Source organism: Artibeus jamaicensis, unplaced genomic scaffold (assembly GCF_021234435.1).
Source record: "Artibeus jamaicensis isolate MK-2021 breed Jamaican fruit bat unplaced genomic scaffold, CSHL_Jam_final contig_233, whole genome shotgun sequence".
Taxonomy (NCBI): Eukaryota; Metazoa; Chordata; class Mammalia; order Chiroptera; family Phyllostomidae; genus Artibeus; species Artibeus jamaicensis.
This window is the reverse complement of record NW_026521486.1, coordinates 19,495,162-19,519,272: the sequence shown is the minus strand read 5'-3', so window position 1 is coordinate 19,519,272 and position 24,111 is coordinate 19,495,162. Positions and strand designations below refer to the sequence as shown.

Here is a 24,111-nt window from a genome sequence, read left to right as displayed (position 1 = left end):
TTATTACTACATACTGATCAATACTAATTCCTTGAAAACTTGTAAAGAAGTGGGAGGATAAAAAGAGAGAGGGTGGTAAAGGAAAGGAGAGGACAGATTTTCATAAAATGTAGTTATTCATGTCATTTATTATAACAAATAATTGAGTTAATCATTTTACGTCATGAAAGACTGGTAAGTAATCTCACTAAATACAACAGTATTTAAAGCTTTTTGTTTTGACAATTAAGAACTAGAAAAGAACTGTCTGACAAAGTAGCTTATAAGTTCTTGACGTAGAGAGGCCATGTCTGGTGTTCTGTGCAGCGCTCTGCCCTTCTTACTCGCCCAACCCACTTTGGGGACTAACTGTGCGAGGCACAGGGCAGGAACTCAGGGACCGGTTTCTCCCTTACCTCCAGAAGCCAGTGGTTTTGACAAAAAACGTGATGACATTTTGTCTCCCGGTCCTGACCAAAGAAAATAAAACACATTTTAAAAATTCTATCAACCTGGCATAAAGTCACTAAATTCAACTACCAGTAACTCCCAAATAGGCTTTATTGCTTTTAAAAGTAGTGCAGGGACTTCCGGTCAAGATGGCAGCATAGGTAAGCATGGCTTTCCTCCTCACACAACTACATAAAATTACAACTAAACTACGCAATGACCATCATTCAGAACTGTCAGAAATAGAGCTGAGTGGAAGTCCTACAACTACAGAATTAGAGAAGAAATCATGTCGAGACTGGTAGGAAAGGCAATGGTGTACACATAAAATGGATTGCCGTGTGGCCCCTTTAAACTATTCCATGGCACTATTTACTCTATAATTATATATCTATGTGTGTATATAAATGTGTGTGTATATATATAGCAAAAGGACAGGAATACTGTGGATAAAAACACATGACAAGTAAGGGAGGTGTTTGAAATGTTCACCGCACATTAATAGTGGGCATCTCTGAATTGGAACAATCTCTCCTTTCAATTTTATCAGGTTTGGGATGTAGGTTAGTTGACTGAGGCACTCACCTTAGCTGAAAATTTAAGAAAATGCCCCCTGAAACTCAGTTACTGACACAAATAACATGCTAATGCAAGGCTTAAAAAATCAAAATTAATGCAGGAAATAACTAAAGACAAAATATTGCCTTTACATTTACATGTGGATGGGATCTGACCACACGTAGGTGACTCTGAGAATGAGTGTCCTGCTTGCCACACCCTGCCCCAGCCCACAGATCTCGTCTCAACATTTGGATATTTTGTTCATTATGGATTTTTGTACTAAACCTTATTTTTAATAGTAAATTAAAATGTTCAATTACAGAGTTTTTGCCTCTCCCTTAAATGTTGCACGGAAGGCAAGTGCCTCATTTGCCTCACCCTAATCCTTGTCTAGAATGTGTGTGCTTTTTCCTGTCATTCCAATTTCTCAATGAGCTTGTGTAATTTTTACCATGAATAATAATAAGAATGGTATTTTAATTTGGGGGGGAAGAAAGGATATTCAGGACTTTATATAAAAAGGTGTGCCCACAATAGGAAAAGTGGGACAAAATACCCTATTTCGGGTTTCTCCTTTAATTTGTGCCTCAGCACTCTCAAAGAGCCACACTTAAGAGCCAAGTGTCCCAGAGGCACGGTGGCAGGTGATTAAGAACACAAACTGTGGACAAGCCTGTTGGTTTAGCATTTACAGATGTGTGAGCAAGTTCATTTAATATTTTAAAATATTTCTTGAGTACCTCCTATGTGCCAGGCACCATTCCAGGTGCCGGAGATGTGGCTCTTACAAAATAAGACGTGCACACAAAAAGGACAAAAAGGATTGTCTGCATGGAGCCTGCAGTCTAATTGCTTAGCATCTCTGAGCCTCAGATTCCTAGGGCATAAAATGGGAATAATAGTTCCACTTCTAAGGCTTCCATGAGGATTCAGTGAGACCAAACTGAACAAACAACAAGGCAAGGTGCCTAGATACAGACGGAACTCAGTAAGCAGGGGTTATTAAGTGTTAACATTTACTAATTAATATGTGATTTTACTTCTAGTAATTATAAAAACAAAGGTGAAAAAATTACATTGAAGCTTATGAAAGAGAAAAGTTAATAAAAATCTACAGCACTGATATTATACTTCTTTAGATTACTGAGGATTTTTTCATAGGTATTAGGTTTATTTTGATGGGTGGAAAAGAAAGATTGGTGAAAAACTGATGATAATCTGTGGGGCTGATAATATAAAAACGTGTAGATTTTCTTAAATTTCTGATTTGCACTTATCTTCACTCCTAAGGTTCTGCTCACCTCTTTCTTGTCATGCTTTGTGTTTCTTCACTGCTTCTCTCTGAATTTCCTCTCCTCTCCATCCCACTCTCATTCCATTCATCCTAAAAAGTCTGTCTTCAATAAACACCTTATTCGTGAGTGCTGGTACTTTTTTACTTACAGGAAAGTGGAAGTTCCCCTTTCTCCAAGCCAACTGTGAGTAGCAGATATCTGCTCTTATTCTGCCTCTCTCGTAACTCACAGAACATATAGAGAATGAATAGTCTCTAGAAGTTGTTATACTTCTGTACTTCCATATGCACTAACCCCCCACTGATGAGCGAACTGGTTGGTGAAGAACATGTGAGAGAGGAAGCACACCAGCTATGCCTAGGAGGGGACTATGAAGTTCTCTGAACTAAACCAATACGATGCACCAACCAGGAAGAAAAAGTCAAAGCTGGTGAATGTCTTTGCTGAGCGAAACAAAAATAGTATAATGACTAACCAATATCTCAGTACCAAAAAAGAGGGGAAATGTTGTTGAATTGCAGAGCAAATGCCTGCAAATTTACGTCTAACATACATGTTCAGATGCAACATTCTATAGTCAAAGAAGATAAAGAGCTCGGAAAGATCAGGGATTTGAAATGGTTACAGTGGTTGTAAGCCATTATTTTTCCTTGTGGCCTAGAGGCTAACGACTAAGAGCACAGACTCTCATTATGCTCCTTAACCCTCACACTTCAGTTCCTCATCTTTCAGAAGGGAGGATGAGAACGGCACCCACCTGCTGGGTCTGTTACGTGAGTTAACCTCGGTCCTGCCCTTTGGACAGCATCAGGTATATAGTAAGTGCCTTGTAAATACAACCCAAGGAGGAAGAATTCTAAGGAGGGCAGGGACCTGGTGTGTTTGAGAAACAGCAAGGACACTGGTACCCACAGGGGACAAAGGGAGTAATGGATGGGGTCAAAGGGATAATGAAGGCCTGGAGGATTATTTTCAGTGACATGAGAATCCTGAAATGAATCAGTGTGACAGCTGAGCAAGAAGAAACTGTAGAAGGAGATGAGGGTCCCACAGGGAGACCTGTTGGGAGGGAGGAGATAATGGAGTCTCAGGACAGTGGTGGAAATGGCGAGAGGTGGTCAGATTCTAGGTGAAGTTGGAAAACAGATCTGCAGAAGTGGCTGAGGATTTGGACGTGGGGCATGAGACAGACAGAGAGCCCAGTCAAGAAAGGATGGAGCTGCCATCGACAGAGACAGAGAAGGCTGTGGGACAGGGGCAGTCGGGGAGAGCAAAGCTTCAGTGTGGAATGTGCAGAATTTGACATACTTATGAGTCAACTAAGGGACGTGGATGTAAAACATGCTGTTCTTCCAAGTGAGCACCGTGCTGGTTGACTTGTTTAATGTTTGCCTTCCTCTAACACTATGCAATTATATGTGGTCACCGAGTCAGCTTCTTCTGTACGTTTCATAACAGGGGCCGCATGAAGGCACTGTGGAAAGACCCTGGCCTCTGGGGGCGAGCAGGTTTGAATCCTGCCTCCGATTCTTATCCATTCTGTTTCTTTTTGGTTTTTTGGGTTTTTTTGGTTTTTGGCCTATCCAATTGAACTAAGCGTACCTTAAGTTCCTCTATCAAGTATGGATACTAACACCTTCCGTACAGGCTTGTTGCTATTTTCAAACACAGATAACGTAAGCAAAGTGCTCATGGGCAGTGGGCTGACGGAAACAATTGCCTGTACCATCTTCAGAGTAGGTACCAGGTGTGTCCTTCTTCTGTTTCTGTGAATAACGACCAGCTTTTGAAAAGAACAGGAGGGATGACTGGTAACTAGCTTTCATGAGAAATCCGGAATTAAAGTTAAAGTTTTTGAAACTGGGTCATTTGAGAGGAATCGACCAGCAATGTCAGCGCAAATTGGGGGACTCTGACCCTCCCCCCGTTAGTGCAGAGTCTTATCAGATTCTCCAGATTCTTAGTGCAGAAGCTTCGTGCAAATGGAGGTAGAGGAGTGGGTTTTCCACTGTCCAAACCTAAGCCCTACACCAACTCGAAATAAATGAACAATAACAATATCTACCAGATACCATCCAAGGAAGTTTCTGTTTAAGTTGTCCCACAACTCTACAAACGCCATGAAAGCGGATATCCAGATTCTCTCAATACCAGAAGAAGACCTTGATCTCCCAGGAGCAAATGAAGACGTAGACAGATTCTCTCAGACCCAACGACTCTCAGTGTTTTCCCACCTCCTTCCCACCCACTTGGACAAATAACGAGAGAAAGGGCTGTGAACTGTGTCCTCTCTCCAGACCAGAGCTAGCAGGTTTTTGTTTGCCCGAGAGCCAGCAGCCACGAGGTCCTTGGCCTGACCGAGCACTGCCTTTTTCGATGAGGTCAGAGGGAGAGCGCGATGATGAGAAATTGCCTTCAGCTTGACCTTTAAGGCCCCGCTGACGTCAGACTAGCTATTTGCTGTGGACTTTCCTGTTGACGTTTCTGACTGCCCCCTTTGCAAACTGAAAAAAATAACTGAAGGTCAAGTGGAAGGGATACTGAGGAAAAGAAATCAGCCAGTGTGGGTCAGATGACGTGACCCAACCCTGGACACTAAGAACTGCCACCACGGGGACATGGGTGGCCACAGAGGAGAAACATGATCATTCCTCTCTGTAATCACCCAGCGGCGACCAGGGAGGAGGCGAGCCCACTCTCGTCCTTCTTGTTTCTGCTGACCTCTCGTTCTCAGGGGCTTTTCAGGCAACGTTGTTTTTCTGGACTGTAATCAAGGGCACTCACTGAACCCACAGACATAAATTTCCATTTTAAAAAGTACAATTTCTTTTAAACTTGTCCAGAACTTGTAAATTTCAAGCACACAGTACATTCTGTGAAGTCAGGAGGGGAATTAGTACTGCTGAAATCTAATCTTTAACTTAATTGACCAGCAAGAGAAAGAGCAGGATTGAAATAAACTACTAGTAATAATAATAGCTGTTACTTATTTAGAGATGGGCAGTGGGCTAAGTGTTTCACACTTCATCACAGTTAAAGCTCAGATAAGTCCATAAAGTAGAAACAATCATCCTTACTATATGGACGAAAAAAAACTGAGGCTCAGGGAAGTTAATTTCCAAAAGCCAAACAGCTCCTAAGTCACTGTTTATGAGCCAAAATCCCACTTGGGATTAAGACAAGTTTACTGAATCCCAAAGCCGTCCTATAATTTCACTTTACCATCTATAATTGCATAAATCTGTGAATATAAATGCAAAGTGTGACATTCAAGTCTTTAGCATAAATTTTATATCATAAAATTTTAATATTTTCTATGAATTAGTGATTCTATGTTTCTATTTTCCACTATTTCTACTTTTTTCTCTATATATTATGCCTTTCTTTTAAAATCTCTGTACAGACACACACATCTGTTCAGGATTATATGTCTGTGCTGTGATGAATAATCTATGGATTTTCTTTCTCCCTTTTCGGTCTCTTTTACATACATTGTCGACTGAATTCTTTTCCAGTTTTTATTTTGTCTGGGCTCTTTCTTTTCTCCCTGACTGGGTTGTCTCTTTTACGGACACAATATGTAGCCAAAGCATATTCTCATTTACTGTGTCATCTAAAGGAGTCTTCGCTTTTCTGTTCTTTGTTTTGAGATGGCTTTAAAATGACACCAAATGGACCTACTGTTCTATTTTATGGGTCTACAGGCCTTGCACCTGCTTTAAGGGTGTGTTATTGTATCCATGAGTGTCTTCCTTCCGACTGCGGCCTGTGCTGGGCAGGGAAGGTGCCCTGCGTGTCTGTATTGTTCCACCGGCCTAACTACACAAAGCGCCTACTAAAAGAATACAAAACTGAATGAAGCAATCAAGAAATTCCTAATCAAACCCAGGCCCTGACGGTGTTTTCACAGCAACTGAGAGGCAGAGGAGCTGTAGGTGAGAATTACAGACTACCTTCCTTAAACAAACTTGATTCGGTCTCCAGCCTTCGGTGCAAATGGAGGGCAGGCCCGACCAGGTACAATTGGGGGCGTGGGGCACACGGAGCTGAACCCACCTTTACCTCAACGAGTTTGAACGCGGGAGCCTTCTCAACCAATCCCTCGGGGAAGGAGACAGGGGGGGATGGGCGGAGGCACCAATCGATTCTCCAGTCTCGGCTCTAGCCTCCCCCACCCCGGGTCCCCGTCATCTCGGAGGCCGCATGGTACAGCATCCCGGTGCGGAGCCGGCCAACCGAAGAACGCGCGGCACCCGCCACCCTGCTCCGCGGCCGCGCGGACGCAGGAGCAGCGCCCCCACCGCACCCGCCTCCTCTCTACCTGCTGGTTCTGCCGCAGGCGGCCCTCCCAGCCCCCTGGGCACAGGCTTCCAGCCTTCTGTCCCTTCCCGGGGCCCGGTCCCAGGTTCCCCCACCTGCTTCAATCTGGTTTCTCCCCACTTTACCGGCTCGGAAAGGCCTCGCCTACAGCGACCCCCTTCCACCTGGCCACGTGATCGTCGCAGCCCACCTTTATCTCTCCTGGTGACAGCACTTCAGTTTCTAATCTCTACCACATTCACCCAAGAACCTGACCAGACGAGCAAAACAGCGGAGACTCGTTATATAACACTGATTATCAGTCAGCGTTCTGGGATTGTCATTGCCAAGGTTGGAGGGGAGGCGCGCTTTCCTCGCGGCTTTGGAGAGTCCGCGGCTCCGAGCTCCCGCCCCTGCTCCACCCTCCCGGCCCCGGGCTGCACCGCCCGCGGACCAGCACTCCCAGCGGTCTCACCCGTGGCCCCAGGCCCGCGACTGCCCGGAGACCCGCGGCGCGCGGCGGCATGGCGGGCGACCACCGCCTCCTGCTGGAGAACGCGCGGCAGGTGGTGCTGGTGTGCGCCCGCGGGGAGCGCTTCCTGGCGCGGGACGCGCTGCGCAGCCTGGCGGTGCTGGAGGACGCCAGCCTGGTGGTGGGCACGTAAGTGGCGGCGGGTTGGAGGGACCCGTCGGACAAGTCCCTGCTTGGCGCTTTTTCTCTAACTTGTGTGCTCTGGCGGGAAACGGGATGAAAGCTCCCCCGAACCCAGGGAGACGTTGGCGGGGCAGCCTTTAGGAACCTGTTGCTGACGGGTTTGACTGCTTCAGGTTGTCCTTCCGTGGAAAAACGCACCGAAGCCGCACAGGGCACCGGGACGCATCAGGATCCCGCCTCTGCCGACAAAATTTCATTGTCCGACAAGCGGAAGGTGTCGGGGTTCGTGCAGTGCTTCCTGAAGTGTGGCCAAGAGACCACCTGCGTCCGATGGCCTGAGATTTTTTTTTACAGCAGATTTCAGACCACCGGCCCGCCCAGTCCCTCCCCCACCCTCCATCCCCAAATGTTTTGAAACAGCATCTCCGTGGGGGAAGTTCTGAGACCCGAATTTTACAAATACCTCTCCCACCCCCTTCTCCACTAAAGCTTGAGAACCATGGCAATCGGGGGTGTCCAACCTGCGGCCCGGGATGGCTACGAATGCGGCCCTACACAAAATCATAAATTTACTTAAAAACTTTTTTTTTTTGCTTATCAGTTTTCATTAGTGTTTGTGTATTTAATGTGTGGCCCAAGACTCTTCCAGTGTGGCCCAGAGATGCCAAAAGGTTGGACACCCTGGATGGTGATGGTTTGCAGATATAAGATATTAAGGTTCAGCCACCAGAGAACGAGGGCGTGTTCAATTGTTTTTATTAAACCTTCTGGGCTTCCTGGCAGAGCACAGAAAAGAACAGCCAGCTTGGGAGGGCGCCTGGGGCGCGGGTGGGGTCAGATGCCATGTGGAGAGCGACGTGGCAGGGCGGTTGTGCAAGAGCGGTCATTCTCACCCAAAGCCGAGGCTGCTTAGCGTTGGGCTCGAGTCCAGCTTTTAAGGACTGTGTGTGTTTTTAATGAACAAAAGGATAGAAACATTTCCAGTGTTACTGTCAAAAAGCTGTGAAAGTCAGTTAACAGAATTGCACAAAAATAAGACTTCTCGAGGATTCAGGTCCCCCACGGCCCTGCTCTGTCGGGCACACCCCTTCTTCTCCAGTCACTCCGTCACCCCACATGGCTGCTCCCTCTCTCCCGGGTCTGTGTTCCAGCCAGTAGGAAAGTGGAAAACAGTCCCACTGGCTTCAACTTAGCCGCATGGCCGCAGCAGGCCGATGGGAGACTGGGAAATGTATCTTTACTCCGGGCGGCCATGTATGTGTCCTGGCCAAGTTCAGGAATCCAGCGGTGTGGGGAAAGGAAACATCAGCACAGGAGAACAGTTAGCAGTCTCCTTAGACACGACGGGACTTTTTGCCTGACCTGTGGCTGGAGTCGCTTTTCCAAGACACAACTCCAAACAGGAAATGAAAGAAATGCTGAGGCATTGATAACGTATTTGAAATCATTGGTCAGATTTCTCACAATATTTCCCAAACTTCACTAATTACTTGTTGATTTTTCTTCAGGGATGGGTTTATAAAAGCCATCGGTCCTGCTGATGTTATCCAAAACCAGTTTTCTGAAGAAACATTTGAAGAAAGAATTGACTGTTCTGGGAAATGCATCTTGCCGGGTATTAACTTCTTTTCAGTCAAACCCTGAATGCAGTTTGAAGAAAGTAAAGAGGAAGAATAGTAGCTTGTGTAGATTAGAGCACTGCAGTTCAGGGGTGAAACATCTCACCCGAGACTGCTGACCAGGTGAACAGCAAGCTGAGACTCAAACCCACCCATCAATTCTAGTTCTTCCCACTCACACAGTGAAGACAGACCAGCTGTGTTGTATATCGGTTCAAAACTGTTGGAAGAATTTTATTAATGCATTGTGGCACGGGACAGCAGGACAGGGAAGCAAATAGGGAAAACTGCTCTCTTTACCAGAATATACTTTAAATTAGTAGAGAGTGTGAAACCAAGGACCCATCTCTAGATGGGAAAAAAAAAATCCTTAGATTTCACTGAAGTCCATTTGTATCTTTAGTGATTGACAACAGAATCAGTTCGTTGGCCACCATCTCCTACACAATTCATGTTTTATGGCTTCATGTAATGATCCGAAACAGGTTTCATAAATTTTGAGATCTATGCAAACCCAGAGGCTAAGATTTGTACCTTCAAAGCGTGTATTGGGTATATCTGACTCTTGGGAGTTAGAAGACAAAGTCAGGGTGAAACCTTGTGAAAAACCAGAATACACTGGAAAGCAATTCGAACAGGGACTTTGGATTTTACTCCACATCGGAACCCACTAATCAGCCATTTCATCTCTGAGGTATTTTGAATGTCTTGGAAAGACACACTTTTCTAGACTGTACCAGGGTAAACAAAAGTTCCAAGTGATTGCTAAAGTTTCTCTTTCTATATAAATATATAAAATATATTTTTTTCTTGAAGAAAGATTCATCTTCCTGATTTCATATTTTTCCAAGGTTGAGGGTCCCTTAGATTGAATAAATCTGTTTTCACACCCAAATTATTCCTTGGTGACATAGTCCTTGGTTTTGCTCCATTAGTAGATTTGACATCACCAGTTTTTGGTGAGCATGGGTTTAAGGGGGCAAAAAGAGCCACATTGTTTGAGGAATATTTTCATAATTTTGAGCCCCCCTCCTCTATTAGAGCTTTCTAGAACAACTATGCAGAGAGACCCCTTGTTTCCTCTATGGGGAAGGAAACAGAGACAAATTCTTCCTTCTCTGCCAATACCCCCCCCCCCACGATGGCTGGCCCCCATCGTGCTTGCCAAAGAGCAGGACAGTACAGTCACCTGCCACCTAGGGCTTTTTATTTCTTAACTTTAAAAATGATTTGATTTATTGATTACAGGTTTGGTGGATGCACACACACATCCAGTATGGGCTGGCGAAAGGGTTCACGAGTTCGCAATGAAGGTAACTGCAATGAATGATGGCAAATCTTTTTCTAGAGTCTGTGGGCTGTCAGGCTTTGCCCCCTACGCCTACATGTCTTCCTAATGAATATTTTTACCAGCCTGGACTATGGCAGATAAATCACAATAAAATTTAGCTAGTTTATAGATGCCTCAAATCTTTATACCATGCACAGGGCTAGCAATCACTTTAAATATAAAAGTTTTCAAAAATTGTAGCTGTAGAATCTTCATTTTAACAGAGCTCAGTTGCCTTGCTAACTAATTTCTCCTCTCTTTTCCTTCCTCCCATTCCATCCCATCAGTCCTAGTGGTCTCTGAAAAGACTCCAGGAAGCAGCTTGAAAATCATATCCCATGAAGGTCAAACTAGGAAAAATGTATTAATAATAACAAAAATAAAATGTCTTATATTGCTCTCACTTTTATCCAGAAAAAAAATGAGATTTGTTAAGAAATATGAAAAGAAGTCTATTGGTAATGAATTAGCTGTAGTCAATCCTCAAATCCTTGGTTGGAGCCATTTTACATTGTTTGTTTTTAGTAGATTTTATTTTTTTAGAGAATTTCTAGGTTCACAGCAAAACTGAGCTGAAGCTGCAAGGATTTCCCACACAGCATCCTCCGCCCCAGCCTCCCGCATTTTCAGCGCCCTCCAGCAGACTGGTGCATTTCTTACACTGGATGAACCTACACTGATGCACATTTACAAATGTATAGTGACATGAACCCACCCTTGTAAGATCATACAGAGTATTTCACTGCCCTAAAAATCCTCTGTGCTCTGCCTGTTCATCCCTCTCTTCCCCCAACCCCTAGCAACCACTGATCTTTTTACTGTCTTCACAGTTTTGCTTTTTCCAGGCCGCCCTAGAGTTGGAATCATCTGGTGTGTACCCCTTCCAGACCGGCTCCTTTCATTTAGTTATACGCACCGAGTTTTCTCCACACCTTTTCTTCACATTGTTCCTAAAAATACACCCATCTTAACAGCTAAATTGCATTATTTCAGAAAAAGGAAAAATTTCTTTAGATATTGTGTACTTTCCTCAGCAAACTAGAGCTGCTTGTAAGACTTCTTCATTAAATCACGGAATTTCGGAGTGAGGAGGCAACCTTACAGATCTGTAGTCCGGTTCCCTCACTGCGCAGAAGCGGAAAGGGAGGTCCATAGAGGGAGGGGTGTACACAGAGTTCACCAGCTCCCCATGGCAGAGCCCCGATAAAAACTCCTGGGGGGGAGACCACCCCACCCCCACAGGCATATTGTGTTTGCACCGCACTCCTTGCTGCCCAGTAACAGAACCCACTGGATTCCCACAAAGGGCCCCTTCATTTACTTGAGCCAGATGCCAGGTCCCAAACTCTTGTGGCCTAATACCAAGGAGAGGGGACACCGCTGGGTGGTGTCGGTGGCGATTTGAATGACTGCAGCGGGTTCTCTGGAAGTGCCTAAGTTTTGGGTTTTGTTTGTTTTTGTTTTGTAATAGGTGGAGACTTAACTGGTACACACTGGGGTGGACTGGGTTGTTGAAATACTGAACTCCTTCGGTAATGGGTGGTAAACGGCTGCTTCTGGAGACCAGAAGTCCCCACCACATCTCCCATCTCTGCCACCCCAGCACTTTCCTGAGACAACACAGTTAACCTCCCCCGCCCCTTTCTGATTGGCTGGTGCCAGGGCATATTGATTGTGATTCGTGTTGAATATCACCCCTGCAGGTAGGTTCTGTAGACCTGCCTGCAACTTCCCTGCATTTGTTTGGCCTAATGATGAGCTGTGTGTTCAGTTGGCAGGAGCCACATACATGGACATCCACCAAGCAGGAGGAGGGATCAACTTCACCGTGGAGCGCACGCGCCAAGCCTCGGAGGAGGAGCTGTTCAGCTCCTTCCAGCAGCGGCTGCACTGCATGATGCGGGCGGGGACCACGTTGGTGGAGTGCAAGAGCGGATACGGCCTCAACCTGGAGACCGAGCTCAAGATGCTCCGAGTGATTGAGCGCGCCCGGCAGCAGATGGACCTCGGCATCTCGGCCACTTACTGCGGGGCTCACTCAGTGCCAAAGTAACCTCAGCCGACGGGCACCGGGTTTAACTACGGCATGGAGGGGGCCGCTCTCTCTGCCCCGCACCCCACGCTGTGGTTCAGCACTTTAGCTCTTGCAGAGACACCAGTAGAAGCCTTTGGAAAGGTGTTCGGATTCTAACGGGCAGTCATCTCATAAGTGGCTTTGGGAAGGTGATCTCCACTGGGCCTGTCACTTTGCTAGTCCCTTCCTGCTGAAGGAAGAGAAGATGCTCAAAACTCTTTTGGTTAACAAAGAGAAACGTCCCTTGTAGATCCTTCAAAATGACAGCTGTCAATCTAAATAGCTTCCCATGACAGCACAAAAGCACTTCAGAGATTAAGAGTAACACCCTGTAGGAGGCACGTGCAATCTTGAAGTGACTCAGAACAGTTTTATTTTTGCTCACGTTTGCTTGTTTATCAGCAAACATTTTTATGTTATTGTCGTTGATAGTTTTACGCTCTCCCCTTTATCTATGCGGCTTTACTGCGGAGAATGGCTGCCTCTTTCTGCACCTGCCTCTCACCTGCCTACAAATTTCTAGACCTGAAGGCCCGGAGTTCCGGAACTAAGAGATCCGAAAGAAAACCAGGACTTCATAGTTCATAGGGACTCCCCACAGTCTTCGTGCAGTTTTAAGTTTTCACAGCTTAGACATAGAAATTTTATAGCCGTACACAAATTATTTTAAAAAGGATTTCTATATTTTACAAGTGTATTTCATTTTGTGAACTTTCAAAAGAAAATTTTAATGGCAATTTTGTGTTTACCATCCTCCGAGGAACCAAAAATTTAACATTAACTTTTATTATTAAAAATTCACAAAGTGAATTAAGTAGAAAAAAAACCAAACGCTTAATATTTCCAGTGGTGTTTGTTGTATTTTTTTTAGCATTTATACTTCTGAAATTATTAAAGTTTGAAACTGCCCTCAGATGTTCAGGAGACCTGGTCTATAGAAAACAGATTTTTTTCCCAAATGACATATAAGGGGTGTGGCCACCTGGTTTCTTCAGTAGGAAGGACAGTGTGACATGGTGGAAAAGTCTCAGGCTTTGGGGTGGTGGCAGACCAGGGTCTGACCCCAACTTAGCTACTTCCAGCTGGGTGATTTTGAGGACCTCTCAACTTTTCCGAACATAAATTATTAGTCTGTAAAAGAGCTACCTAACATCCTATTCTATACAGTTGTCTGAAGAATTACATGCAAATGCCTGTCTCCTGATGGTCCACGTCTGTCTACCCACCCAAATGGCTTTCACTGAATGAGAGTCTTCTGTGTGCCAAACACAGGGCTGAAGTTCTACAGAAAATTGCTCCATCTGCCCATGAGGCTGAGTCCTGCGTCTTGATCCCCAGTGATAAGGCCTGAGGCTCCGAGCATGGCAAAAAACACCTAAATAACATGTCTGAAAGTTACATAGCCAGCGAGTGGTTGAGCTCTGTGTATATTTGACTTCAGAAGCCCAGCCCTTCCTAGTATATAACTACCCCAGGATCTCAGTGAGAATTTCGGGGCCAGCTGATAGCTCAAGGCCAGGGAAGAGGCCTGAAGTTGTTGGGTTGTCAGGGAAACATCCACAGTGCCCTCCAAGTGCCCTTGACAAGTGGATTCGATTTTTCTGCCAGGTGGCCCTTGCTGGAATTCCCAAAGGCAGCACTGGTGTACCCAAATGGATGAGGGTTTGAGCCTCTGTGTACAAGCTTGGTGCACACAGAAGTCTTATCAATACCTCTGCTATGTGGGCTGGTCACATTGTTGAGTCCTCTGTTGTAGCTTTGATTCTTTCTGATCCTATCTGAGGCTTGAGGTTATTTACCTACAGTCTCTCAGGCTCTCCAAGGACCAGAAAAACCTATCTGCATTTTTAAAAAATTTCCCTCATAGAAATCTTCTTTTCTTTCCTCAGAGGAAAAACTGCTACTGAAGCTGCTGATGACATCATCAACAACCACCTTCCGAAGCTGAAGGAACTTAGCGGAAGTGGGCAAATTCACGTTGACAATATAGATGTGTTCTGTGAGAAGGGTGTCTTTGACCTTGATTCTACCAGAAGGATTCTTCAAGGTGGCAAAGATATAGGGTTACAGATTAACTTCCATGGGGATGAACTCCACCCGATGAAGGCTGCGGAGGTAGAGTTGCCTTTCTGCTTCTTTGTCAATGACACCCGTGTCATGGAAAACTCACCTAGTTTGTGCAGAGACAGGAGTGGCCTTTTAAAAAGATGGAGTGGGGATGTTTGCTTGAACAGTGTGCAGAACGCACTGGTTGAGACTTGGAATCCCTGACTTCTGTTAGAAATTTACTTTTTTTTTTTGCTGGTCATTTACTCTTCTTAACACCTGATGGAGGTGTTAGTGGAAAAATGTACCTTCAGGTTCTCTTTTACTAAGTTCACAGCCTATTTTGGTTGGTTCAGAAAGTCATACCAGCAGAGTCTACTAATTTCACATGCAGCCCTTGGGGGCTTTCTGTGGCACCATCTAGATGAATTTTAGTGAAGCCCACCATTGATAGCCAGGACATGATTTTCCAATCTGCATGTCTTGCCCAGATTCATGTATTCATGTTGTCAGCAAATACTTGAGTGTGCAGTGTGTGGCGGGCAGGTACTGAGAATCCGTCAGTGAACAAAGACAGCTCTTGTGTGGGGCTGAGGAGCTAACTGAACAACTGCCCTCGGGGCATTAATACAGATGTAGATACCCCACCTGTGCCTGACCCTCTACACAGCCCACTTGATCTCTTACTACCACTTCCCAATCATGCGCTGTGTTTCCTGCTCCAGTGAATGAAAATATTACCCATTGGTCTAAATCAGAACCCAGATGTCATTTGACTCCTCCCTCCCCTTCACCTAACCACATTTCAACCAACCAGCGAGTCCTGCCAGTTCCTCCTAAATATCTCTAGATTCCTCTCTCTTCAGCCCACTGCCTAGGTCCACCCACCATCAGCTCTCATGGGGATTCCTGTAACTGCTGCTCTTGCCTCCAGGCTTGCTTCCGATTTAATCTGTTTCTTTAATCCATCCCCTTAGTTCTTCTATCCCTCCTCTCCATTACTTAAAACCATCTAACCGCTTACCATTGCTCACAGGGGAGTTCCAAACTCCCTACTTGCCAGGATCCAGCCCTTGTTTACCTCTCTATCTTCCTCTGTCTCTCCTCCCCCCCCCCCCCCCCCCGCTTTTTTTTTTTTTACCTCCTTCACCCTCTCTACCGTGAACCAGCCACAATAAACTATTTTCAGTGCACTGAATAGCCCATGCCTCTGCTGACGCGGACACCGGCTCACGGTGCCTGCGGGGTCATGGATGAGATGAGACAAATTCACACAGACTACTGAGTTCTGTGGAGGAAAAGGGGTGGCATGGCTACTCCCTCACTGGGGGAGTGCCTTGACCCTTGCCTAGACAGGCTTTTATTGGGTGTAATTTGCACAGAAATACAGGTACAGCTCATTAATCATTGTCAGGCAGTAAGGATCAAACAGTAGATAGCATACAAAGAACTATTAGGGCTTCTTCTGAGTCAGGGTCTATCAGCTAAAAGGCTACAAAACTTTGGGGAACAAACTCATTTCCTACTCGGGCCTTTATCATTTAACTAAGCGCATTCTTAGCAAAGCAGGTTTCGTAGGATTTTAAGTATCCTTTCTCAGGCCTGATCTCCCGGGAGCACAGGGCTGCACCGCCCTCTGTTGTTGTTTCAGGCTTAAGTCAGGCAGAGGAGGCAAGATAGCCAAGGAATTTAGGAGGCTTCTCGCAGACAGAATGAGGAGTCAGGCTTCGTCAAAGCCAAGGGGCAAGGGTCCATCACCCCCTTCCTCCATAGCCCCCCAAGTCTTTCCCTGGGGACTCCACGTGATCATGCCTGTCTTAGGTTGTTACCCCCTTGGGGAATCTTACCTGTCATTGGCTAACTGATCATTGGCGCATTGGAGGCCAGTTATGTAAAAAGGAGCAGAAGCGGCACTCCTGTCAGGCAGATAAGCTTTGTCTCCTTAGTGGCTAATGGTCCGAAGGTCACTCACTCAGCCTTAGCTATGGGGGGAGTTACAGCCCCTAAAACCAGGCAGGGCAGTTCCCAACACTCTGCACATATTGTTTCTCTAATCTGAACTGCCCTCCCCCTGCCCCCCATCTTGCTAATTCTAACTCCCACATTTCATCTTAGCCACAGCTTCTCTGAGGTCCTCCGCAAACCTCTCCAACAGTGGAGCTCTCCCTGTACTTTTCCCACTGTGCTAAAATCGCCTCTGCCACACCACCGCTGTCTTACACAGCCCCGTGCCCGGTGCACAGATGGCCTTTACTAGGTAAATAGTTGTTGAACGTTTGTTAAATGAATGTGAGCTGGGTGGTCAAGAAGACACTTTCGGTTGTAGAATGATTGGTAAATGAAATCAGTAGAGGTCAATACCCAGGATGAGCAAATCAGTTTGGGAAAGTGAGGGTGACTGCAAAGTCAGAAAGGAGCCCCTCTGGGGGAGCGTAGTCTGTCTGTCCTGTGGTCCAAAATGCTGTCAGACCTGAGCTGGTTGCTGCGGGGACCAGGTCTTCCTGCCCTGGTGTGCGGGGACCGCAGCCTCCTGGGCCAGGGCCCCAGTGTAGTGTCAGATATTGTCCACTCTCCTTTCCTTGGAATGTGTTCAACACACCTTCCATCCTGGGGCAGAGTGGACAACATCAGTGTGTGCTCGTGTCTGTAAAACTGGCGAGAGAAGAAGGGCACTGGAATACACAGTTCTGTCTTCGCCCTTTCTCGGTGTTCTCCCAATAATCTAGCCTGAACTTTTCATCTGGAGAGAAATCAAGCTCAACTAGTATTCTCAAATTATACATTTGATCCCACATTTTAAAAGTTTATCTTCTTAACTTATCTGTTTTCACTGAGAGCAATGGCATTCCAAAATACCTTTTTATTGTGAATTTATGATGCTATAATAGATTTCATTACCAATATTACTCAATATTTTATTCTGATTCATAAGACTCATAATTTTTTAAATTGTATTTATTTACTTTCAGAGAGAGGGGAAGGGAGGGAGAATGAGAGAAAGAGAAACATCAATGTGTGGCTACCTCCCACACACCCCCAACTGGGTACCTGGCCCACAACCCAGGCACGTGTCGTGACTGGGAATCAAACTGGTGACCTTTGGGTTTGCAGGCCAGCACTCAATCCACTGAGCCACACAAGCCAGGGCAGATTTATATACATATATATGTCTGTATGTATGTATTTAGCAAATGTATGAATACTGTCAGTAAGCATTTGTGTCTAAGAATAGTTTTTGAAGGAGCACTCTGGAAAATCTTCAAATGAATGTCCATCACAAACCCTTCGTCTATTTTGGGGCTTGTGCTTACCAGAGGTAGTTGGCAAGAAATTATAATAATAGAGTGCTGTTTACTTTTGTAGGGAAAACAGTTTCATGGCACTTTATCCATTTGTTCTTGCTGTTGGTTAAATCTTTTTCTCATTGCTCATTCTTCTTAGCTCGGAGCTGAACTGGGAGCCAGGGCAATCAGTCACCTGGAAGAAGTGAGTGATGAAGGCATTGCTGCCATGGCCACGGCCAGGTGCTCTGCTGTCCTTCTGCCCACCACAGCCTACATGCTAAGGTGAGGTCCCCCTCACCCCCACACAAGAGCTGCAAGTACAAGTTGTGAAGACATAGCCTTGCAAGATGCCCAACTATTATTTCATTGCCCTTACATTCAAGTCCCTTAAAAATGCAGATCAAGAAGATGTAGCTCATGGAAAATGCCAGTTCTGGAACGATGTTCAGAAATGGATTATCCCGAGGACCAAGCTCAGAACTAAACTGACTGAGTGGTGGAATTCCTGGGGAGGGCAGCTCATTTTCTTTTTTTACTACTTTTTGGGTCCTCTAAATTAAAGAAAAAACAGTATGCAATACCTTTATAATTAGAAAAAGTGCAGTGGGTCTTATACCTTAAAAACCATGCATAAGATATCAGGGATATCAGCAGTACTCAGAACCTGCAAGAGCTGTGTTCCGAGAAGAGGAGCGTGGGTGTCATAATTATGTACCAGAATCCTGAGGGTGAGGGGAGATATGTATTTTGTAAAATCTCCCCAAGAATTTCGCTCTATGCTCTCCATGGATTTTATACATTTAGTCCATCTCGTATAGTCGTCCTTGCTCTAATTCCACCAAATCCGAGACCTGAGATCTGACTTTCCATTGTTCTGTTCGCATGACAGCCACCGAGTTCCTGGGCAGGGAGACTGTGTGGTTGGGACCCACGGTCTCCACGGGGGTGATTCTGCAGATGTGGCCTTAGGGCAGAGGTGATTTTGCCCTCAGGGGACATTCGTCAATGTCCGGAGACATTTTTGTTGGTCACAACTGAGTGGTGCTACTGACAACGAGTGGACAGAAGCCAGGGGATGCTGCTGAACATCGCACAGGGCACAGACCAACCCCCCAGAACCAAGAATCATCCAGCCCATGAAATGAATTGCACCAAAGTTGATAAACTCTGCCTTAGGCATTGAAAAACAAGACTTTGAGTAACTGTTACAAGGGAAAAGAAAGACTATTTCAGTGCTCTCCTGAAACTTATTTTATTACTCATACATTAATGTAGACTACAGCCAGGAAATATCAATCAATAGCTCATCACTTCACCTTGAGTTTCTGTTTGACAAAGGGGTCGGATATCTTAAGTCTTCTTCCATTCTGAACATCTGTTCCGCAAAAGCTCCGATTCTGGATACTGACAGCTTTTTCCCCCTCTCTTAGACTGAAGCAACCTCGAGCGAGGAAGATGTTAGATGAAGGAGTAATAGTTGCCTTGGGCAGTGACTTCAACCCTAATGCCTACTGCTTTTCAATGGTAATTATTTTTAGCTTTCTGAGCAGAGTATTGAACTCCCACCAAGCATATAAACAATTTTAAAATATTTCTGTTAAAATGTATCAAGCATCAAAAAATATTTTCCCATGAAACAAGAAACACAGATGCAGACAGCGGTGTCTGTGAATTTTTCTGCACATGTGAATGCCTCCAGGCATAGAGAAAGGAGAAAGGGTCCCATTCGAATTATTTCCTGATTTAGTCTCAGGCGCTGTGGTTTTACAATAACCCATTTCCCCTCTGGGAGACGGGGATAAGCTCAGGGAAGTCTTAGTAAGTAAGCATGAAGGGGAGTTTCGTTTTATACAGTAAGTGGTCTTGAAAAGCTATAAATAAATATTAAATACACATGGGGCAATCTCCATAATAAAGGAATCTTTTCTAAGGCGTAAGAAGCTTTGTGTGTAAGTTTAGGTTTTCCCATACCAATCCAGTCCTCTCCACTTACACATTTAATCACCATTATTTGCTGTGGCGTGTTGAGAGATGGCCCACGCAGCAGCTGCGTTTTGTTACTTCCCGCCAACACTCTGCTCTCCCCACCTCAGCCAATGGTCATGCACCTGGCCTGCGTAAACATGAGAATGTCCATGCCGGAGGCCTTGGCCGCTGCCACCATCAACGCCGCATATGCGCTGGGGAAATCTCACTCACATGGATCTTTGGAAGTTGGCAAACAGGGAGATCTCATTATCATCAATTCATCCAGGTGAGTGTTCCTCCAGCTAAGCTATTTTATGCCCGTTGTAGTGTATACACCTGTTTAAATCCGCTTTCCACTGATTAGTGGCGTCAGGTTCTGCACCGGTCCCCTCCATCTTCACCCTTCTATAACGAAGTCCCCTACAGGTCCTAACTTACAGGGTACACCAACTTTCTGGTCTCTTTGTCCATCTTCCATTTCCATAGATCTCCAGGCTTCTGTCCTGTCTACCTGGACTCTGGACTCGCTTTGCCCTCTGGCATGTGTTTTTATTTTTCTGCTTGGCTTCTGACATTGTGGCCATTCTGGGCCACATATATCTCAACTTCAGCTTGTCACCCTGGTTCTGACTCATTACTGGTCTAACTTCTTATTCCTAGGGGACCCCCAGATCCTTGCTTCAGTGTGACCTGTCCTGGTTTCTTATTGCCCAGAGCCTGCTGCCATCTGGGTCTCTCGTGTGGCAGTTTGAGTTGTATTCTTCTGAATCTTCAGTCCTTGACTCTAGAGAGTTTATTACACCTCATGTTCGACAGAAGTGAGCAGCTCTATACTTTTACTCTCCATGGCCATAAACCACTCTCTGTACTGAAAATAATACTGGCGTTACCATTTGTGCGTTACTTAGTTGAATCAAATATTAATAGGCTCCTGAGTAATGTGCTAATTTTTTTTAAAAGCCCAAATATCAATGACAAGGTATAAAGAAATTTTTAGAACATATGTTTTTAAACTAGCATTGAATGACAGTGATAATTTTGACTTGTTGTATTGAAACACTGTTTGATTTCTTCCCAGGTGGGAGCATTTGATTTACCAGTTTGGAGGCCATAATGAATTAATTGAATACGTTATAGCCAAAGGAAAAGTCATCTATAAAAAGTGACAGATCTTAAAGGAAAGAGAAGACTCTTCAATTGAATAAAATACATCAATATAGTTATATTAAGATACAAATGACCTTAGTAGTTTACCACAATGATGTCACTTAAAACTAAATGTATTTTGTTGTTTTGTTAACCCACTCGTGAAACCAAGGGATTCATTTATTACCACTTAATATGCATCTGGACATAGAAACAGGTAAACCAATCACGGTGATCGTCTCAAGACATTAAATTATTTCACAAAGAGTTGCCATCAATATTGTGAGGGTTAAGATGATGAATTATGAAAAGAACACATTTGTGGAAAAAAGTGGATTGACAATTAGGTAGACATGGCTTGAAATTCCCATTTTGTTTCCACTTTTCGAATTTCAGTTCAGCAATATCTAGCGAAAACTGGGGGTGGAGGGAAATCCAAGTGCCATGCCCCCGCGTAAGCTAAAATGTAGACTCTATAACAGGCAAAGGGCTTTTCCTCTCCCTGCCCAGTCTGTCTTTCTAGATGCTTTTTGGATGCTCCAGGGTCCTTCCATTTCTAATTTCTTTTCAACCCTAGCTCGAAATAGACTTCCCAACACAGTTCAAGACTTCCTGTAATGAGTGCATTCTGACCAAATCCAATAATGTCACTTTTAAAATTGTTTCTGAGGTTTTGATTGCTCACATTACAAACGCACGGCGAACATGTGTGACTCTCAGTAGGTGCTCGCTGTCATGGCTGCTGTCGTTTCCTTACTGCACGGGAGGCAGAACAGCGGCCTGGTCTGTGAGAGCTTTTCAGCAAATAAACAAATGACAGAGTTACTCGTAAAGGGTGGATGGTTATTTATATATATAAATAGTTGCTGAGGAAGCCATGTGAGTTTATTTGAAATATTTTAAAATGTTTTAACCATCTGTATGATCACAACTGTACTATCAAACTTTGTCCTATGTATGAAGGAACGATTTGGAGAGTAAATGATAACTACCCAAATCCTCACCCATTTCAGGTGAACAGAGGCTGAATCGATAAGGCTTTACTGTGTTCAGCATGAATCAAATCGAGATACGCCTCGTTAGAATGCTGAGGGTAACGGGGCACGTTGCTGTCACCACTGATTGAGCATGGGGCTCTGGCTGTCTTCCGCGCATGCTTGGTGGAGGAGTCTTGAGCGGGCGTGGGATCACCTAGTCAATGGTGAGAATTTGGGATGTTGGCAATAGATATAAAGGCCAACACTGTGGATGAGGACTGTCCTGGAACCCAAGCCACACAGATGTTTATCCTTATACTTATAGAATAAGGTGAAGCTCATCCTGTTTCCCTCCAGGAGACACTCACTCAAAACAAGGAGTACTGGCGTCTTTTTTGAAGGAAAGCAGTAGAGGATACCCACCAGGAACTACCTTAGTCCTCCCAGGCCAGTGTCTAATGGTAACTTGCAACCCAGGGGAGCTTGCTAGAAACTCCGAACATCAGCCTGACCCCAAACCTGCTGAATTAGAGTCTGCACCTTAAGAAACCCCCCGGCTGATCCGTGTTCCCATTGAAATCTGAGAAGCGCTGCAGCCTAAGACCCCGGCCAAACCAGCTTCCACCCTGTTCCTCAACAACACCGGCCTGCGTGTGCTGTTCAGGCCTGGCAGAACTGTCCCCTCTGTCTAGATTGCTCTTCCTCTCTTTTCCAGGTGGGAATCAGAGCTAGTCACTGCCCACCCCACATGCTCTTTTACCTGGAATACAGTTTTTATACCACTGTAATTTGCATTGCGAGTTAGTAGAGGGCAGGGACCTTGGCATGATCCCAAGTTCTAGTGTGGGGGACTGGTTCACAGCAGGTGATCAATCAATGAATTAATGAATGGCTGCACAGACACACAGATCGTCATAGTAAAAATTACTCATCAAAATCCTTGACGCAGGCTAACCTAGGGATGCAATTATTGTGTGGATTGGAAAGAGCCTATGGGTTCCCTAATATAATGTCAAAGGATGATGCTCATGGGGGAGTTACGTGTTAAAGTAAAACCAAAGAAAGAGTTTCAAGGTTGGGTGGGGTTGGGGTGGGGCTGCCATCCTCAGCTTTGGAGGTTGGGAGGAGAGTTATGAGAGGAAAGGCTCCAAGGTAGAATATCATGACATGTTCAGAAGACAGATGATGAGTCTTCCTGGAGTAGAGTATTCAGTGGGAGCTCGGACTACAAGATGAGGTCATTTTTCACAGGGCTTTCAATGTCAGTCTCGCTGGTTAGAACTTCATTTTAAAGTCAGGGCAAGTGCCTTGACTGGTGTGGCTCAACTGGTTGTGCGTCGTCCCACAAAGCAAAAGATCACAGTTTCGATTCCTGGTCCGGGCACATGCCCGGGTTGCAGCCTGGTCCCTGGCTGGGGCACATGCGAGAAGCAACCAATTCATGTTTCTCTTGCACACTGATGTTCCCCCCTCTCTTTCTTCCCTCCTTCCCTCTCTCTAAAAATAAATAAACAAAATCTTAACAAAAATAAAGACAGGGGAAGCCACTGGGTGTTTCTAAGTGGGTTAGAACCAGGACAAGAGTGTTGTTGTAAAAAAGATTAATCCGGTTTCAGTGTACACAGCAGACACTCAAATATTTGTTGTGCAGGCGGACTCTGGCATGATACCTTGAACAAGTCCTTCAGTGGAGACAGGAGGGGACCTCAGGGGCTAGATGTCCAGCTGGAAAGTGAGACGTGAACACTCTAATCTGTGCTCCCCACTGGCCTAGATTAACATTTCTTCTCTCAACCTTTTAAAATTACTGGGCCACCTTCCCAGGGGAAAAAAATGAATTTCTTTGTAAGGCATAAGATTTTGTCTGGTAGGGTTGAGCTTTGGAAGACCACAGACCACTGTGACGTGTAAGTTTCTTTTGCCTCTCCAGACCAATTTGCTCCCTCGGTGGCAACATCAGCCCCACTGAGCTGAGGTTGTGTGCACCAGACACTGCGGGAGACAGGGAGGCAACACGGTGTGCCAAAGGGCACACAAAGCTGGGACTTGATGTCCGGGCTTTGATTTTCTCTCTAACTCTTGATGTATCTGTGGAGGGTGGACTCCCTCCAGCTCCAAAACTCTGCTTTGAAGCTGGGCCATGCCTTCAGGGAACTTACAATCCATTTAGGGCAGTAAGACGGACATTAAAGAGTAGAACAAAGGCAGAAAGTGTTAAGAGCTGGTTGTCTTACAAAGAACTCTGGTTAAACACAGTGATACTTAAATTTAAATTAGTTTTGCCAGACTACCCCCTACTCCTCAAAGCATAAGCATCTTGGTCTTTATAACAGTAAGCAGAAGGATAAAAGCAATACCAGCCTCTTGGAGAGATATTTTTCTGATGGGAAGTTATTCCAAAATACAAAGACACATGTGTTCCAGTGGG

At 45.2% G+C, this 24,111-nt stretch overlaps 2 protein-coding genes across 2 annotated transcripts in view; one reads left to right on the top strand and one right to left on the bottom strand.

Annotated features, from left to right (window-relative positions):
* The window catches only part of CCDC38 (coiled-coil domain containing 38), a 40,194-nt gene extending 33,374 nt beyond the window's left edge, over positions 1–6,820 (bottom strand). Inside the window, exons 1-2 of the mRNA XM_053661650.1 lie at positions 6,731–6,820; positions 396–449 (exon numbers count right to left, since the gene is read on the bottom strand). Of these exons, the coding sequence (XP_053517625.1) occupies positions 396–435 (40 nt within the window). The 5' untranslated portion in view covers positions 436–449; positions 6,731–6,820. The remainder of the gene's footprint in view (positions 1–395; positions 450–6,730) is intronic.
* Positions 6,821–7,103: 283 nt separating this feature from the next.
* On the top strand, positions 7,104–22,695 carry AMDHD1 (amidohydrolase domain containing 1). The gene is made up of 9 exons (XM_037160705.2): positions 7,104–7,245; positions 8,748–8,854; positions 10,107–10,171; positions 11,960–12,237; positions 14,152–14,377; positions 17,750–17,874; positions 19,023–19,116; positions 19,686–19,846; positions 20,639–22,695. The coding sequence occupies exons 1-9, from the start codon at positions 7,109–7,111 to the stop codon at positions 20,724–20,726; spliced, it is 1,281 nt and encodes a 426-aa protein (XP_037016600.2). The 5' UTR covers positions 7,104–7,108; the 3' UTR covers positions 20,727–22,695.
* The last annotated feature ends 1,416 nt before the right edge of the window (positions 22,696–24,111 follow it).